The 17938-nt window shown below is 49.5% G+C and overlaps 1 protein-coding gene across 12 annotated transcripts in view; it reads right to left on the bottom strand.

Annotated features, from left to right (window-relative positions):
• Window positions 1-17938, bottom strand: part of macf1a (microtubule actin crosslinking factor 1a) — a 171104-nt gene that overhangs the window by 42592 nt on the left and 110574 nt on the right. For all 12 annotated transcript variants that reach the window (XM_030346895.1, XM_030346896.1, XM_030346894.1 and 9 more), the window contains 3 exons: window positions 17737-17938; window positions 16601-16918; window positions 15957-16139 (listed from right to left, as the gene is read on the bottom strand). The exon at window positions 17737-17938 is cut by the window's right edge and continues 5 nt beyond it. In XM_030346895.1, the coding sequence (XP_030202755.1) occupies window positions 15957-16139; window positions 16601-16918; window positions 17737-17938 (703 nt within the window). The remainder of the gene's footprint in view (window positions 1-15956; window positions 16140-16600; window positions 16919-17736) is intronic.

Below are 17938 nucleotides of genomic sequence, written 5' to 3'. Positions count from 1 at the left end.
AGATGAATTTTCCATGCTATGTCTGCATGCATTACATTCACAGCTAGTCTTAAGCCACTTGGCCTGATTCTTTCAGGCTAGCCGCCTCTCAGGCTAAGCATGTTCACGTCAGCTACATCCGTTACCATGCGTGTCCACATCCAATGCATTCAAAAAGCTGGGATTTTACTTTTTTTTACTACTTAAGAAGCACTTTTCTTATTAAATCGCTTTGGGCCAGGCTCTGGCTCACAGGATTTGTAGGAGTTGAGAACAATAGGCCGTAGCCTGAGCAGTTGTAAAATCAGTCACTCTTAATTAGCCCATTGAAGCAATGGCTAGACGTTTTTAAATGAAGAAATGTCAAGAATGCCACATCCCTAATGCATTTTCTAAAGACACCCTTTTTGCCCCTCCATGTGTCACAGTTTTTGTACATACATTTCATTCCCTTTCATTTACTTTCAATTCCACACTAGCAGGCATTTCTCCAGCTACACCATCTCTAGCAGTTCATGGATTTAACACAAGACTAAACGCCCCAATACCATACATGGTTTTGGAAGAAAGAAAACAATTTATATTCTCTCAAGCTTGTCTTGGACCCTAGACCCGATTTACTAGGTTGATCTCAACACGTTATGAATCACTGGTGTGTTGAAGTACTATCGAATCAGACCATGCTGTTTACGAGCTAATACCAATGCTACACTCCTGCTGCAACCAATTACCACATTAAACACACACTATAAAACCGTATGAACACTGCAATAGAAAGCAAGAGCAACTGTTGTACCTCTACTTGGGCGTCGATATCAGAGCACGGCAAGGGGGTAGCGGATTCATCCAATTCCTCATCTGATTCAGGGAGGGGGTTTGTGTCACAGGTGTTACTTCCCGACCCAGATCCCTCTCCCTGGGGCATGCAAGTCTGGTCCTGGTGGTCCTCAGCCAGACTGAAGAGCTCCCCCAGCAGACCCCCTTCCAATAGCTCCCAGGCCTGGTCCCCGGCCACGAAGGAGAGGGGCCGAGGAGGGGGATCCAGGGCCGGATCATCCGACTCCCAGTCGCTGTCTCCGGTCATAGAGCCGACAGCAAAATCCACCCCGTCCATCCCAGACTGGGTCCCTTCAGAGTACGAGTCCAAGTCCAGTTCCTGGGCTTCCTCACAAGCGGAGCTGCCGTCCGACGGCCCCGGATGCGGGCGTTCAGGGGCCGCCAGGTAAATGAAACTATCGCTGCAGAGGAAGGCCCTTTCCTCCTCGTCATCCTCTTCCGGTTGTGGACAGGTGATTTGTTTGAGGACGGGGCTGGGAGGAGTGGAGGCGGCCTCCATAGGAGAGGGGGGTCCATCCACGGCGGACTGGGGAGGTGCGGACACAGCCAGGTAAACAAAACTGTCAGATACCACAAAGGCCTCCGAGTCCTTACTAGCTAGCCCCGCACCATCATAGTCTTCTTTAAAGGGAGACTCTAATGAAGGACAGAGTGGGACTGAGTGTGCAGTGTCAAGGTCTGAGTTTGGGGTATCGTCTGATTTCGGGGTGCTGGTTACTATGGTTGGTGATTCTGTGTCTTTCTCCTCTGAGGCCTCCTCTGACACGCTCCCACCCCATGCTACGTCTGTTGCGTCCAAGGCTCCGAGGCTCTCTGAGGACAACAGGGGGGCTTCTGGTTCAAAGGTAATTTCCACGGCAACGTGGATAGATTCAGAAGAGACTTGCTCTTCTTGACAGGAAGTTTCTACGTCAACATCCTGTGTACAATCTTGGTCGATTTGCCCTTCATTTTCCTTCATGTGCAGGTTCTCGAGGGACTGTTTCTCTTGAGGCTCATCATTACTGTCCAAACTCGGCTCTGATTGGTCATAAGCATCCCACTCAGCAGTCTCCATCTCTGCTTCCTCGTCTAGCTCCCAAGCCTTATTCTCCACCTCCTCCTCCTCTCCCTCCTCCTCCTCCTCTTCATACGGGCTGCAGGATGAGAGAGAGGTTCTCTGGACAGGCTCATTTTCCTCCCTGTCACTCCCGACGTCTTCGAACTCTCTGCCAGACAAAGCGCCACTATCCTGGTCCGTCTCTGCCTCGACAGGCTGCTGCTGAGTGTGGTCACTCGTTGCGGTTCCCTCCGGCTGGGACGACATGGGGAAGCCGCTGGAGTCTGACTCTGGGATTTGCCTGAGAAAAGAGTCTGTTGGGTAGCTACAGTCTTCCTCCAACACCTTTCCTTCTGCATACTCAATATCGTACGAGTCATCGATAAAGCCATGTTCATTCTCATGGTCTCGTGTACGCATTGAGTCAAAGTGCTGATACTTGAAAAACATTTTCTCTATGGATTCTGAGGGATCTACCTCTGAATCAGTTCTAGAATCTTTTAGCTGTGGCTCATATACATCGGGGGTTTCCCTGTGAACGGAATCAAGAGGAAGAGTTCCCTCCAAGTCTATAAAGTCAGTCTGAACTATTCCTTCACTTTGCTTGGCCTCTTCCTCCCAACGAGGAAGGGCGTAGGGATCAAGGGGCTCGGAGTCTACGTTCATCTCCTCTCCTTCCGCCCCTAGGTCCTCTAGGCATTGTCTTTCCAGCTCTAAGAAGAGGTCATCAGACTCAGACCCTGAGCTTTGGCAGGGTGAAGTACTGGGTACCTCAGAGCCCCCAAAGCCCATTGGGGGCGTGAGTAGGGGCCAGTGTCCTGAGGAGCCGGTAATGTCCCAGCTTTCAGACTCCAGTGTTTCTTTATCCCAAGAGAGGTCGATAATCTCTCTATTCTCTATCTTAAGCACCGCCTCCCACTCACGCTCCTCTCTCTGCACTCTTTTCTCCTCTTCTATTCTCTCTGCCTCCTCCATCTCAATCGTGTTCCGCAGCTCATCCGCATCCTGCGGCGGATTTCTGTCCTCCTCAAGCTCTGCGAGGATCCGAAGTTCATCCTCCTCGAATTTGAGCTCAGACGCAGTACGCTCTCTGAGCTCACTGCCCCAGCCCAGGAGACCCTCTCCAGTTCCCTCCTGACTCACACAGGGGGTAAGGGGTAGTCCACCGTAAACCATCCCTACTTCTTCCTGGAGGAACGGCGATGGAGGTTCCAGGAGGTAAACTGACTCATCGTCCATATCACTATCTTCCCCAATTAGGGGCGGCAAAGGGGGGAGGACAGGGAAGTTATGCCTAAGGCCTACCTGGTTCTTCCTACTGCTTGTCAAACCACGTGGCCAGGTGCGGGCCTTGGTAGGCGGACAGAAGACTGGCCTCGGTGGCAGGAGAGGAGCATTGTCCCCTTGGTCCTGCTCCAAAGGAGCAGAGTCACTCTCAGAGTCTGAGGTTTCAGGCACCTCAACGGGCTCCTCCAGGATTCTTCTCGGTACTGCTTTGGGGGAAGCCGTGGGCCGTCTGTAATTCTCTTTTCTCCTTCCACCGTGTCTGGAGGTAGGTGTGTTTGTAGGTGACGTACTTCCAGAGGCTTGGGCTGTGGGGACTAGGCTGCATGCAGCTGGATGTTCTTTGGAGGGCGAAGGCAGAGCACGAGTCTGTTTCTGATGCTTTTGTAGCAGAGGATGAAGCTGCTTCTGCCGACTAGGAGGGTGATGCTGGAGGGGAGGTACAGGACTAGCAGTCGGTGTCGAAGCGGACGAGGAGACCGGTGGAGTATGTGAAGCGGAGGAAAGTGGGGAAGATCTGTGAGGAGGTACAGGGGGCGCCGAGGAGGTCGGTAGGGTTTGTGGCAAAGGAGGGAAAGGCTGCAAAGGCGATAAGGGGATTCCTGCCCCGGACAGACGCTTCTCTGCACTTTCTGCGGGGGAGAACTCGAGTCTTTCCGCAAACTCTGGATAACTTGGGGGCATGAAGGCCTTCCAAGAGCGACGGTTGGGGTTGTCCTTCTTGTCGCTGCCCTGATGACGTCTCTTGGCCACTGCTGCCACCCCGCTGGACGCAGAGGTGGAGGGCGTGATGGACAAACCAGAACTCACAAGGCCGACCAGCGGTGACATGGTCTGTGGGTCCCCCGTCAGCTTCAGCGCGTCAAAGATCACCCTTTCGTCCAGTCGTTTCACTCCCGTGTTGTCCGGGTGTCGGGGGTGAAAAACACTGCCGATATCCGTGCCGATGGTGCCGTTGCTGGACAGCGTGCTGCCCTCTCCCCTCCCTTCCCCTCCAGAACCTAAGGTGCCCCTGGAAGGCTGGTTCAGTTTGGTCCCCTGGTCGATCTGCTCATTGATACGCATGGTGTCGTAGATTGAGCGCTGTGGCACATAGCAGTCCTCTATGTACGCCTCTTCCTCGTCCCCCTTACCCAGGCAGCGAGGGTTCTGCCTCAGACAGTCCGGGCGGCTCAGGGGCTTCCCCATGTTGTCCCTTTTTGCCCAGGTATTATCACCAGAGAAACCAGTGTTTGTCAGTTACTGGGCCTAGTTGAGGCAACTCTGCAGGGTTGCTACACAGGGACAGCTCACATAAACTCCAACAAAAAGTAGGAAATATTTGTACTCCACTCTCCTCCCCGTTTACAAAATCCACAAAAATGTAACCATCAACAAAACATTAAATCAGTCCGTGAGGCTGCGTTCCAATATAATCCTTCAATGTTTTTTGTTAAGATTTTATAATCCACGGTATAAATCCAAGGGTACTTAACGTGGTACGGGGCTATGGCATCTCAACAACCAAGCGTTGTTCCTTGGCATGTCACTCATTCTGCCGGGAGACATCATCGCAGGAGAGGGGGAGACAGCCCTCCCCCATGGCAACATATTAATCACCAACTTTGTCTATTTCCAGGTTTCTTTGGAGCGAGGCACGAGGCATGAGGGAACAGGCTGAAACGGGTATCGCGGACAAGATAAACAGTTAACACCTCTTCGTCCAAAGAAGCTTCAGTCCGGGATAAGGAGGTCCGATATCAGCCCTTTGTTTTGCTCTTGACATTTATCCGTCGACTTCCATCGACCCCCCGTGCACGCAATTGAAACCCCAGAGTGACCCCCCTCTCGGTGTCCCGGAGACCGTGCCTCGCTGGCCCGCTCTGTTCTCCGCGGCTCTACAGGAAAGCGGCAGGGAGTTTGACATGCTCAGCGAGGAGCCAGCATGGCAGTGTTAGAGGCTCCTTTTAAGGTGAGAAATCCCACTCGGTGTTATATAAAAGAAAAAGACTTGCGTGGTGATAGGTAAGTATAAGTCACCCGCCGTTTTCTCTCGCGTTCATCTTCCCTTTTGTTCAGTGGGGGGGGGGAATGTTTGTTGGATGAAAGTCGGGCAAACAACAATAAACCTTAACTTTAGGAGATCTGACGTCCAGAGAAATAAAAAGATCCAGGGGTAATGCTCCAGGCTAAAGTTAAGGTACTAAGCTGAGGTAAAAAAAAAAAAGGAAAAAAGGAAAAATCAATGCACATGCAGAGAGGGATGGAGCAATGTGAAAAATACAACTTTTATGAAGACAAATAGTCGCAACTCCTTCTCCCGGCAAAGTCCCAGTGAGCGTTCTTGCAGCCTACTGCTATTCTATTCCTTTCTTTTTTTTCTTCTGCTTCCATCACAAAGAGTCTCGCTCGCTCGCCTGCAGGAAGGACTCAAATCTTTGTCTGAGAGGTCTCCCTGTCCCGCCTACTGACAGCGCTGTCATCGTTATCCCAGATACAATTCCCCCGGTCAGGCAAGTTACTTTGCAACAAGCACAACTATCCATCAAGCATTTCTCAACGCAGAGAGAAACACTTGACCACAACAAAAGATGGAGCAAAAAACAAGTTACGCCCAGTCCAAAGTCCTCCAGTCATAGTTTCAGAATCCCCATGGACGTATCCACATTATTCCATGCCTCTCCTCTCTTCTCCCACCGGGCTGGCCACAGCTCCCGGGATGGTGGTGGTGTTGGTGGTGGAGAGATATCAAAGAGAGGTGTGTCTGGGGCTTGATAGAGTGGGCTGGAGGGCTGGACCAGCCAACCAGACGGGGCAGGCAGGCAAGGAGTCAGGCAGTGAGCTGTGGGACTGTATCCTGGGGGCAGAGACCCAGACAACCCTTCATGCTCCAGTCCAACCTTTGCTTTTCTTCCTTCCCCCGTTTCTTTTTTCCTCCTATTGAACAACAAAAGTCTGCAGACACACTTCCCACTTCTGAATTCTGTTTCCTCTTTGGGACAATCCCCCCCTTCTTGTGGGACTCCTTCCAGATGAATCGTATGAAAACTCCCCACTGACACAGTTCCTCTTCTGTGAACTCCGTTTTTAATCCTTTGAGTCTTCCCCGGGTTCTTTGTCCTGTACTTTCTCGCCTTCCCTGGCTTGTGGTCTCACTTGTTTTTCTCTCCCAGTATCTGTTCTCAGGCCGCTGCACAGCTGAAATGGTTTGCAGCTGCTAAAAAAATCTCCCACTTTTCCTCTCCGTCTCTCTCTCTCTCTCTCTCTCTGACTCTCTCGCTTGCTCGCTCGTCCGTCCCTCTCGCTCGCTCCCCCCTCCCTCTTTCCCTTGCCTCTCTCTCTTTCCCTCCCTCTCTCTCCTTCCTCAGACGCTTGCTCACACAGTGTTTTTGTTTGAATTCTGCTCCGCTTGTTCTGTTTCCTGTGCTCGCATTAAAACACAGGAAGTGCTCTTATCATGCCGGTTTCCTTTCACCCGGAAAAAACCCAGCATGAATAACCAATCACAGTGAGAGAAAGAGGGAGCGAGGGAGGGGGGGAACAGGAGAGAGTGAGAGAGAGAGAGAGAGCGAGAGAGAGAGAGAGAGAGAGGGAGGGGGAGAAAGAGGGAGAGAGAGAAAAGCATGGGGGAAGAGAGGCAGAGTTATCATTGCGGGAGAGTGCTAGGAGGGGGCGCCAGGAGAGCCAGGGCGACAGATACGAGGGAAAGAGAGGAAAGAATAAAAGAGTGGAACAGGGGAATAATTCCTCTTTGTTTCCAGGGAAATATGCACGTGGTGAATGATTCTGAAAGGCCATCCGCTATGTCCGAACCGTATATACCTTCCCACACTTTTTACGACATACAACGGCATAGAAGGAACGAAAGAAAGAAAGAGGAACTAATTAAAATGGTTAAAGAATAACTGATGAGGAAGCAGACTGGGAGCTGGATGATATCAGTGTTCCAGGGGGGAGAGAAGAAGTGACACATTGAAAGAGAGAGAGGGAGGGAGGGAGGGAGGGAGAGGGAGGGAGAGAGAGGTTGGGGGTTGTCAACCAGTGTGAAATGGTTGCATTATTCTGAGGTTTGTAATCCACTCCTAATTCTCCCACGTGTGTGTGTGTGTGTGTGTGTGTGTGTGTGTGTGTGTGTGTGTGTGTGTGTGTGTGTGTGTGTGTGTGTGTGTGTGTGTGTGTGTGTGTCATTAGCCACCCCACCCCGTCGAAACACAAAAAAACAAGGTCCGCGGAGGGTAAAACGATACAGAGGGAAATAAAGGAGAAGGAGGGAACGGGAGCTCGAGGGAGGGGGGGCGGAGCTACGCTCTCAATGAGGGGTAAAACGAGCTTATCAATAATGAGCCCGGTGTTTTGCCTTCCAAACAGAGTCTCTCTCTCTCTCTCTCTCTCTCTCTCTCTCTCTCTCTCTCTCTCTCTCTCTCTCTCTCTCTCTCTCTCTCTCTCTCTCTCTCTCTCTCTCTCTCTCATTTTTGGTGTACTTAATTGCCGTCTGCTTTTAGAGGCTTTTTTTTACTCAGTGAGGAAAATTTCTCAGTGTTGGAACGACGCTAGCAGAAATATTCGTGGTATTTTAACAATGAGCAGTAGTGACTGTCAAAAAGCATTCCTTCATGTGTGGCCTTCTTCCCATATGTGAACACTTACATACACACACGCACTCACATTCTCCACTCGTGCATACCAATCTGTGCCTTGATCGAAACCCTATCTCACTGAGGAAGATTGGTGTGCGTAAGTGTGAAATATCCGGGGGGCAAATGGAAAAAAAACAAAGTTGGCTTGTGGGGGTTCACAAAATGTATAACAAACCACCCGTTCTGATCAAAAATAGGGGGGTACTGCCAGACAGAGCAACCCTGGGGCCCCTGGTAAAAGAGAGAGAGAGAGTGAGAGAGCAAGAGCTTGGGCCCCGGTTGCTTTCTCTGGTTGTGCTCACTAAGAGCATCCCTCCATTTGGGTGCTTTGTTCTATTTCTCCTCATACTCCTCTCTCTCGCCCTCTTTTTCCCCTCTAGGCTTCTCTCTCTCCCACCCTCTCCTAATTCCCCCCCTCTTGGCTCCTTATATGAGCCAGTCTCTGTTTGTTTAAAAGTATCTGATCACCGTTGAACTACGCCTCCACTCTCTCTCTAACTTTCATTCTCTCGCTCTTACTCGCTCACTCCTTCTCTCATTCCTTTGCCTGTAAACACATTCTTAATAATCATGGAAGGGAGGGAGCATTCTCTCTCTCCCTCCCTGCATGTCTCTCGCTCACTCTCTCAACTGTTGCTGAGACTTTCCCGTGATCTGCATGTCAACCACGCTAAATACGCCACTCATTCTTGTTAACCGCTCTCGCCCCCCTCTCTCTCCCCTAATGCCCCCGCTCTTCCTCTCACTCACTCTGTCAGTTGCACTGCAGCTGTCAAGGCCTCATCCAACGCAAACGTCTTTATAGAAACAAAAGGGGTTTGTCACTGGGCCTCCACACACACACACACACACACACACACACACACACACACACACACACACACACACACACACACACACACACACACACACACACACACACACACACACACACACACACACACACACACACACACACACAGCGGGACCTGTGGCTGGCCAGTACACTATCGGACTAGACCACAATTAGCTCCAAGTATTTACAGATGTGGGAAGGCTACCAAGGGTGGGAGGAGGGACTGGGAAGAGGGAGCCGTCATTTCATTCGCTGATTCAAACAAAGCCACCGCCCCCCTACCCGTCCTTGCTTTCACTATTGACTTTCAAATATTCCACCCATAAACCCTGACCACCCCGCCCGCCACATAACCCTGATCCATCCAACCATGACCCAGGATCCATCCATTGATTGATCCATCACTCTCTTTCAAACCATCATTCATTTAATATTATGACATCTTAGCAGGGCCAGAGGAGCGGTCGATAAAGCAGGAAGGAACACGGCCACGGTTTAAGGGTTCACATCCCCCGCCGTCGGTCCAGGCTTCTAACGAGTAGTTCTCCCTACCAGGGCAGGACTAGAAATTCTTCTCAAACACGTCCCAGACAGACGGACGTCCCCAACAGAGGGACGCATCTTCAAAGAGGCGCAATGTTGTCCGCCTCTTCGGGGATGTTGAAGAGGCTGAATACAGTTAAAGGATATTGGTAGCTTTCCTCAGGACTCTGGTGGATTTCCAGCAAACAATCCTGCTGAGCAACCCCACCGGCAGCCCTGCCAATCTTTGTACCGCGTTTGCATTAAAAAGTAAATACTCCCAATTTCGTATCTCTTAACAGGCCTGGTTAAACGTGCCATTATTAGGCCACAGGTAAGAGGGCTCAGGTTTCCTTTGTTTGCCCCCTGAGAACAAACTACTTAGTGGTTGACACACATGCACGCACACACACACACGCTAACAGGGAACGTGCATTAGTGACTTTCCTGGGTCGCTGTGTACCTTGCAGGAGAGCACCTGTCAAAAGCAAAGCACACTCCTGTCCCTCTCTTTTTACATGCATTTCTCACCCCATTCTGCTAACACAAAGGCAGTTTGTCGTGCAGTTTAAATTCTGTCTTTAACGCTTTTATACACCACTCTCTCTCCTGAAACATAATGTGTCGTCTCTCTCTTTTTTTCCCCCTTTCTTTCTCTCCTCCTCCCCTCCCCCTCTCCTGTAACCAGGCAGCTTAAGAAATGCAGGCTGCACCACTCTTGGTGGGTATCCACTCTTTGCAAGTCTCCCGGGGAGCATTATATTAAGTAGCACAGTGTTCTGTCTGTCTGTGTGCGCACACGTGTGTGTGTGTGTATGTGTATGCGTGTGTAAGTGAAAGCAGATAATGTTCCCCACCTCCTCAGGGCAGACAGACAGAGACAAAGAAACTGGGAAACTCTGCATGCACCCACAAATCTCTTACTCCCTAACCCACACACACACACACACGCACACAAAGTCCCATCCCCCGCTTCATTGTCTCAATAAGGCCCGTCAATCATCCTCTCCTCACCACATTCATATCACACTGCAGATTCTGGGACAGATTTTGTCTTTGTTTTTTACGGTGTGTGTGTGGACATCGTCTTAAGAACATAAAGCTGAAATGGAAAATATCAGACAGCAGCCTTTAAAGCAGTGTGTGCGTGTATGTGCGTGTGCGTGTGTGTGTGTGCGTGCGTGTTCCTATTTAACGGCCCATGTGTTATTGATTTGGTCAGGTCTTTTCCACATTATCAAGGCACTAGAAGCTGAACAGGTGAAACGGGCTCACCTTCAACTCCTGACGCACTAAGATTAGAGACAAAAACCTCTTGTCTCTACACTCCACCCAATTCTCTTCCTCTCTTGCTGTTCTCACTCTACTTTCTCCACCTCTTCCCCACACCTCTGCTGCTGTATGAAGCCTGGAGGTGGAGGCTTCTGGGGAACTCAGCGACCAGAGCCCTCGTTTTGAGATCGGCAATGTCAGATAATATTGAGGGGTATTAAACAACAAGCAGATTGTCGCTCCCGGAACATCCACTATCTTCTGCATCGGATCATGTTGGAAAAATTGGATTATATGTTATTTATAGATGATCTATTGCTTTCTGTGTGCTGGTGGGACCAACTCTGAACAGAATGACAGAGACAGAGACAGAGACAGAGACAGAGACAGAGACAGAGAGAGAGAGAACTGTGGGAAGAGGGCGAGAGAAAGCCTGACCTTGTAGTTTTAGCTTCCAACAGCTGAAACAATGCAGCTTTCACGCACTCATAAAGACAACAAACACATACAGACGCAGTAGAAGAAGCAAATCATTTTAAAGATATTGTTAACCATGCCCGTTTGAAAAAAATGAAATAGAATAAAAATAAAACAGACAGGGGCATGATGAGAAAGAGTGTGTGTGAATTGGTTAAGGAGAGGGCCAGATAGATTAATAACTTCTTGAGATTAGAGAAATTATGTTTGCATGATTTAATCAGACCCTTGGGCACAAACACACACAGAATTGATTAACTTAACCGGGAGGGAGGTAAAGCGAGAGATAACAAAGTCCAGGAGAGAGAGAGAGAGAAACTGAGAGAATCTGGTCCAGGAAGGGCCGTGTTTGGATGCGTAAATAGGGCTGGTAGATCGGGTTACCAGGCTGACGTATGGTTTAGATCAGGGCGGGTTAGTCGACACACTGAACTCTAACACTTACGCATCAGCTCAAACACACGCCCAGACACACACACACACAAACTGAACTCTAACTCTAGACATCAATACACCAAACACACCCCAGCAAACACACACACAGGCAACACCAACATCCCACTATGTAAGCAAGTCTTCAAAGAGGATGTAGTTATACATAAATACTGGTGAACATACCAGATCTGACAAGCAGCAATGAGGCACTTTTGTGAGTATTGGAGATTGCAATATGGACTGCAATATGGCCAAACCAAATCGCACAAATAGTTTTATCAGTGATCTGGGAAATAAGATGAACTTCATCAACAACCCAGACATACATCAAATGAGTATTTAGACAAAGTAATAAAGTTGGAGAATATGTGTTGCAATGGCTCATGTCCACACACAAACAACCACAAGGATATGCACGAGGCTGTTAGAACTGCTTTAGAAGTTCTGCCATTTTAGCCAGTTTATACTGGAACCCAGAACCAGCGCAAAAATAGTTGCTGACATAATCATTGGTGGGCGAGCGCCGTGACTCATGGTGAGATGGGCAAAAGGCCTTAGGATGGGATGGGGAGAGGGAGGGGCATGGTGGAGGGACTATGGGATGATATATGGAGGGAGTCGTGATATGATGGGAGAGGGGGTTTACAGGAAGGTAGAGACAGGGAGGTGGTTTGGAGGCAATAGGAAGTAATGTGGAGACAAGGGAGGGCGGTTTGGAGACTATAGGGGGGGGGGGGGGGGGGGGGGGAGAAAGAGAGAGAGAGAGAGAGAGAGAGAGAGAGAGGGAGGGAGAGAGAGGTGAGGACAGCTCTATGTGTGCGTTCATGATTTAAAGCACCCACACACACACAGCTGCACATGGACATTCCAGAAAAGGGATGGTTTTTCTGTGTGTCAGGCAAGGTGTGTGAGTATCCCACCCAAGGACCGTGTCAGCTGTTTGGGGAGAGAGGGGCGCAGGGACATGTACATGGATGTTTGCACCCCACCCAGTGTTATATATATATTATACATAGATTTATATTTATGCTTGTGAGTGTGTGTGTGTGCCTTCTGCACAAGTAGATGTTTGTAATTCCTGTCTCCCTTTTTTAGGGTGCAACAGGAATCTCAGCTGTCCAAGCATGCCCCCCCCCGTTGCAAACACACACACACACACACACACACACACACACACACACACACACACACACACACACACACACACACACACACACACACACACACACACACACACACACACACACACACACACACACCTAACCAAGAAGTTCAAATGAAGCACAGACTATATTCCACTTCTTCACAATAAAACATGTAAAAGTGGTTAAAATGTAGTACACTAGACACCACACCCAGGTTATGTCTTGTTAAGCTGAAGAATAAAATTTACCAATGAACATCAGATGCAAATAAAAAGAAAGGTTTTAACCCCTTCGTTATTCCTTCATCCATTCGTGTGCAAGGGGATTATGGCAATCAGAACTGCAGGCGGAGGCCACATTAATACATTTTCCCCAAAAAGCTTTAGCAAAACAAAGACATCCAATTAGCTACTAAAAAGCCAATCAGAATGGAGAAGTCCTCCAGAGTCCCTTCTACACAGACATAGAGAAGAACTTGTTCCTCGTTCACTTCCCTAACACGGTGACTTGGCCTTTTCAATAAAAAGCCCTAGCAGAAACACTTGCAAATGAATGACTTGAGAGTCGACTTGAAAGACTTGAGTGCCTACTACTACCCTGCCCGCACCCCCACCCTCCCTCTGTCCCACTGAACCTGGGCTATGAGATCACTGTTGGGAAGTTTCAACAATAAGACCTGACCTGAAAACATAACCTCTCTCTTTAATGGAGCCATTACGGCCCTGTGACACACACACGAGCACACACAGACAAACACACACACACACACACACACACACAGATGTCATCCCCCCCATCCCCCTGTGAACGGAGGAATGATATCATCGCTTTGGACTGGAAATGGGGTCTGGTGGGGGAGGGGAGGTCTGGGCTGGGAGGGGGGTGTATGGGGTTCTGGGGAGGGGGGAGGAAGGGGTCTGGGCCCAGACAGACATGTTTAGGTTCAAACTGAACCGAGCTGGATCAGTTACAGAAAGAGAGAGAGAGCGAGGGAGGGAGAGAGGGGAGGGGGGGTGATACTTTCGAGTATATGCATCTCTTTGTCCTTAAGAGTCAACCCTTCCACTTCTTCACTATACATATATCTAAACAGTGCACAGATGTATATACATATCCTCTTCTCCACTTCTTGCCCACTATGAATAAAGTCTTCGTGCTCAAATTAAAGTACACAGACAGACAGGCAGACAAACAGACTATTTCTGCCACCATTTATATTTGTGTTCACATTTCATTCTCCATTTAGCGTGCGTGTGTTTATATTTGCAGGAACCTCCTTTCTCAAGGGTCGGTAGTCCATTGAAATAAAACATTATGCATGCACACAGCGTGTAGACATATCTGTTTATAGGGGCAGATGTAAAAAAAACTGCAACTCTCGCTCTCTTTGTCCGTGTCCAACTCAGGAAGAATTACATCGCATATCTTCTTCATTCTCTCAGTCTGTCTGTCTGTCTCTCTCTCTCTCTCTGTCTCTCACTCTCTCACCCACCTCCTACTCTCTATCTGGGTCTCTTTATCTTCCCTGCCATGACAGAAGGGGTACATGAGTGGGAGTGCAGGAGGCTGGGAGACAAAGACAGACAGAGAGAGAGAAAGGGGAGAGAGAGAGCGAGACAGAGCGCGAGAGAGAGAGCTGGAGTTGCCATTTAGATCAATAACCGTCCTCACACATTCCAACCGGCAAAATAAGAAAAAGGACAAATAACACACTAATCAGAGACATGTGTGTCGGACACAAGGCGAAGGTAGGAAGGCTTAGCAGAAAGCCAGAAAGAAAAAGAGAAAGAGGAAATTAAAATAGATGTTCTTTCAACCTCCCACATGTCCTGATGGCGGCAACACTCCGGAGACGTGCAGTGCACTCCTACTAAATATTTAAAAAGCACAAAAACAATTTGGACCAGGCCTCTCATCCGAAACGCCCATCACGCGGTCACAAAGACACGGCTCACCCCAAAGTCCCCGTGATTTATTCATTTTACTTGCAAAGTTCAACAGGCTTTTGCAGTCCTGCATAGCTGCGTACCTGCACAGCGTTCACCACTGGACAGGATATGACATTGCGGCCAGGAAGTGCTCTCTTTGAAGTTAACCGTCTAGAGAGAGCGAGCTTGGGTAACCTGCTCTGTTGGCAGACCTCAGACATGAGGTGAAGTCATGGGCAGAGACGCAGCACCCGTGAAAAGGGAAAAACACAAGAGACAGAGGTCCCTGTTGGGTCCCCAGCCATCAAACGCTGACTCCAGCCCAACAGGAAAAGCTATTTACAACGGACCATGATGACGCGTTCAGCGCATCTGGACATTGCGTCAATGCAGTGAAGACATTTAGCATTAATAGCATGTGTACAATCTCTTGCACTTTCTCAGCCATCGACATGTGTTGTGTATTGAGCATCATACGTTTTCATAGTAATCGTGTTTCCACCTGGGGAGAGTGTCTTGCTGGTGTTCAGTCGTTCATAAGTCTATTTCTAAAGAGTCTATAGGTGATCAATCATCAGCCCTTATGGAAGTCAAGAAAGTGTCAATGCTGACTACAGCAGGACATAGGATACATCACATACAACATATCCCCATCCCATGATCAAAATTAGACAACTGCTTTGTCTTTGTGGTTTTCTTTGTTCCGTCTTCCTATCATACATATTAATTTGACTCAGTAAAAGGGAAGGCCTTTGACAAAACAACTGACTTGGAAAGAGAAACAGTAATCACACATTATCTTCATTTAACTTTTGGACCAAATACCATTTGGGTCTCTTTGAATCAAAATACTGAAAAAAAATGACTGTAAATCTCACATCTGTGCCCTCACACAAAACATGTATCCAAGGCATTTGAATGCAATGTGTTTCTATTATTCGGCATAATCAGCCCGATCCCTTTCAAGATACATCTGTGTTGATCACTCACTCATACCGCTGCCAACTGTGCCCAGTTTGGTTGCTATGACAACAGTCTGGTGGCGGTAATCGCGGAGGCAGTGAAGCATCTCTGCCGGGTTCCAGGCGGGCTTGTGTGTACTTCAACCAACACACTTCCGCCATGACAAAAGGGGCGCATCATACTTTTATTTTGTAAATTACGACAGAAAGTGTGTAATAACCCTGATCCTGGAAGACACACACACTCATGCAGGCACATTTGCACACGCACACACTCGAAGGCTATAGTGTTTGAATGTTTTACGGGAGGGAGACAGAGAGAGAGAGAGAGAGAGAGAGAGAGACAGAGAGACAGAGAGACAGAGAGACAGAGAGAGAGAGAGAGAGAGAGAGTGAGTGTGTGTGTGAAAAGCTCTCCAGGATCAAGCTAAGGGATGACAAGCGTGCGGCTCCTGGAACCACCTCACGCTACGACCGTGGCCATGGGCACGTGCCCACGCACAATGATCCCCTGAGAGGTGAGTAATGCTGAGAAAGCACCACAGCATCACTCTCACTCCCGCCTATGCACACACACACACAAACACTTCTATGATGACACACACAACAGAGACTCAGCTCCTACCTTGAACTCCTGCAGCTGCTGTTTGATGATCTCCACCTCCGTGCCGACCAATCCCTGGGCGTTCAGGCCTTCCTCGGCCCTTCCCAGCATGCCTTGCAGCTCGGCCACCAGCCCGTAGAACTCCCGCACCTTCTCCGCGGCGTCTTCAATCTGGCCCAAGCGGACCTGGCCTCGCTCGTTCAGCTGCAGGGGGAGAGAGAGAGAGAGGAGGGAGTGAGGTCAGCTTCGATGAAGGAAATATAACAGTGGTCGTGTGTGTATGAGTTTTACAACATGCAAATTCTTCTCTTCCACTTCCTGTCTCTCTCCCTCCCTCTCTATGTCTACCTCTCTCCCTTAACTCCGCTACCACTTCGGCTTCCCAACTGCCTCTCTTCACCCCATCATCTCTCCCCTCGTCTCCCCAACTCCCACCATCCTTGTCGTCCTCTCGCCTTCCTACTCACTCTCCCCTAGCCATGTCCTCGCCCTCCCATCTCTTTTGTCTCCCCCTTTCGATCTTCTCCCCTTCCTCTCCTTTTGTCTCTCCCCTGTTTTCCCCCTCCCCTTCTCTCACCCCCACCTGCTATCTCTCTTCATCCACACATTTCACCTTCCTCCCCTACTCATCTCTCACCCCCCCCCCCCCCCCCCCCCCCCCTCACCTTGCCCGCCTGCCTGCTGAGGGCCTCCGTCTCGCGGCGCAGCGCCAGCAGGTCGGGGGAGGAGCCCTCCCGCCGCAGCATGGCGGTGCACTCCGTCCCGTGGCCGTCCAGCTGGTGCCGCAGGTCGCCCACGCGCGCCAGGAGGCCGCGCAGCGCCTCGGCCTGGGAGGCCAGCGAGTCGCCGTCGCGCCCCACGGGGCTCAGGGAGTCCAGCTCGTCGTCCAGGTCGGCCAGGCGGGAGAAGACGTCGCGCACGTGCGTCTGCACCTCGCCCACGCCCTGCAGCCGCGACTCCAGGGCCGCCGAGCACTGCTCCACCTGGGGGGGGGGAGACACAACAGAGTTAATGCTACTCAATCTAAGTGGAAGACAAAGGGTTTATGTATGTAATATCTAGGTGTAACTTAAAATCATTACAATTATAATCATACAATAACTAATAATCTAGAAAGCACTTTGATACGCCATATGTGGTGGCTGTTCACTAGGCAAATAAAATAAAAAAAGTTATTCACCTTGTATTTCTGATATGCATTGCTACTCTGCACTGCTAAACTAGGTTGTGCAATAGCAGCAACAGACCAACTTATTAAAGTGAAACAAGCAGATAATTGACAGGATAAATAAGAGCACGATAGTCCTGGCGAACGGTTTGGGTCAGAATGACCTTGTATGGGGAAGTTTGGAGACGAGAGAGGAGAAATATGGTTATAATAGTTATGGTTATACTGTAGTACCTTGTGTTCCAGTACATGTGGTTTACATTTCAAACGATGACTAAAAGAGCCACGACGTCCACAATGCCCATATAAGACTAGCTGTAACTCAAATAGTGCTAGTCTGCTGACAGCCCGGGACTCTGCACTTTCTCAACCGCCTGGACACTGGTCCACGCCGTCTAATACACAGCCTTGACCTAAATTCACTCGCACATTAAGAGCTGTTCTCATTGGTCTTTTTCTACTCAAGAGTAATAATTTAGGATCTCACTCATTGCCTTTTCCCCTGTGCCTTGCTGGGGAAAAAAAGTGTATAATAGGCACTGTTCCACTTTCTTCATAATGATAGTGAATTACACGTGTTTTTTTTTTTTTTTTATCAGTACAATTTATAAAGAAGACCCCATCCCTTCTCACCTTCTCTGTAACGTCTTCATACTCTTTCTCAGTGTCGGTGGCTTGCTGCTGCAGCCTCTCTGCTCCCTCTCTGCCGCCCCCTGGTGTCTGGGGGGCGTCCTGCACCAGACCCTGCGCCAGGTCTCTGAGATAGACCACCTGGGGCTGCAGGGACCGGAGGGCCTCCTGCTGGCTCCGCAGACGCTCCAGGCTCTTTGCGCTG

The sequence above is a fragment of the Gadus morhua genome, chromosome 22, assembly GCF_902167405.1.
Source record: "Gadus morhua chromosome 22, gadMor3.0, whole genome shotgun sequence".
Lineage (NCBI taxonomy): Eukaryota > Metazoa > Chordata > Actinopteri > Gadiformes > Gadidae > Gadus > Gadus morhua.
This window is presented reverse-complemented; position numbering and strand designations above follow the sequence as displayed.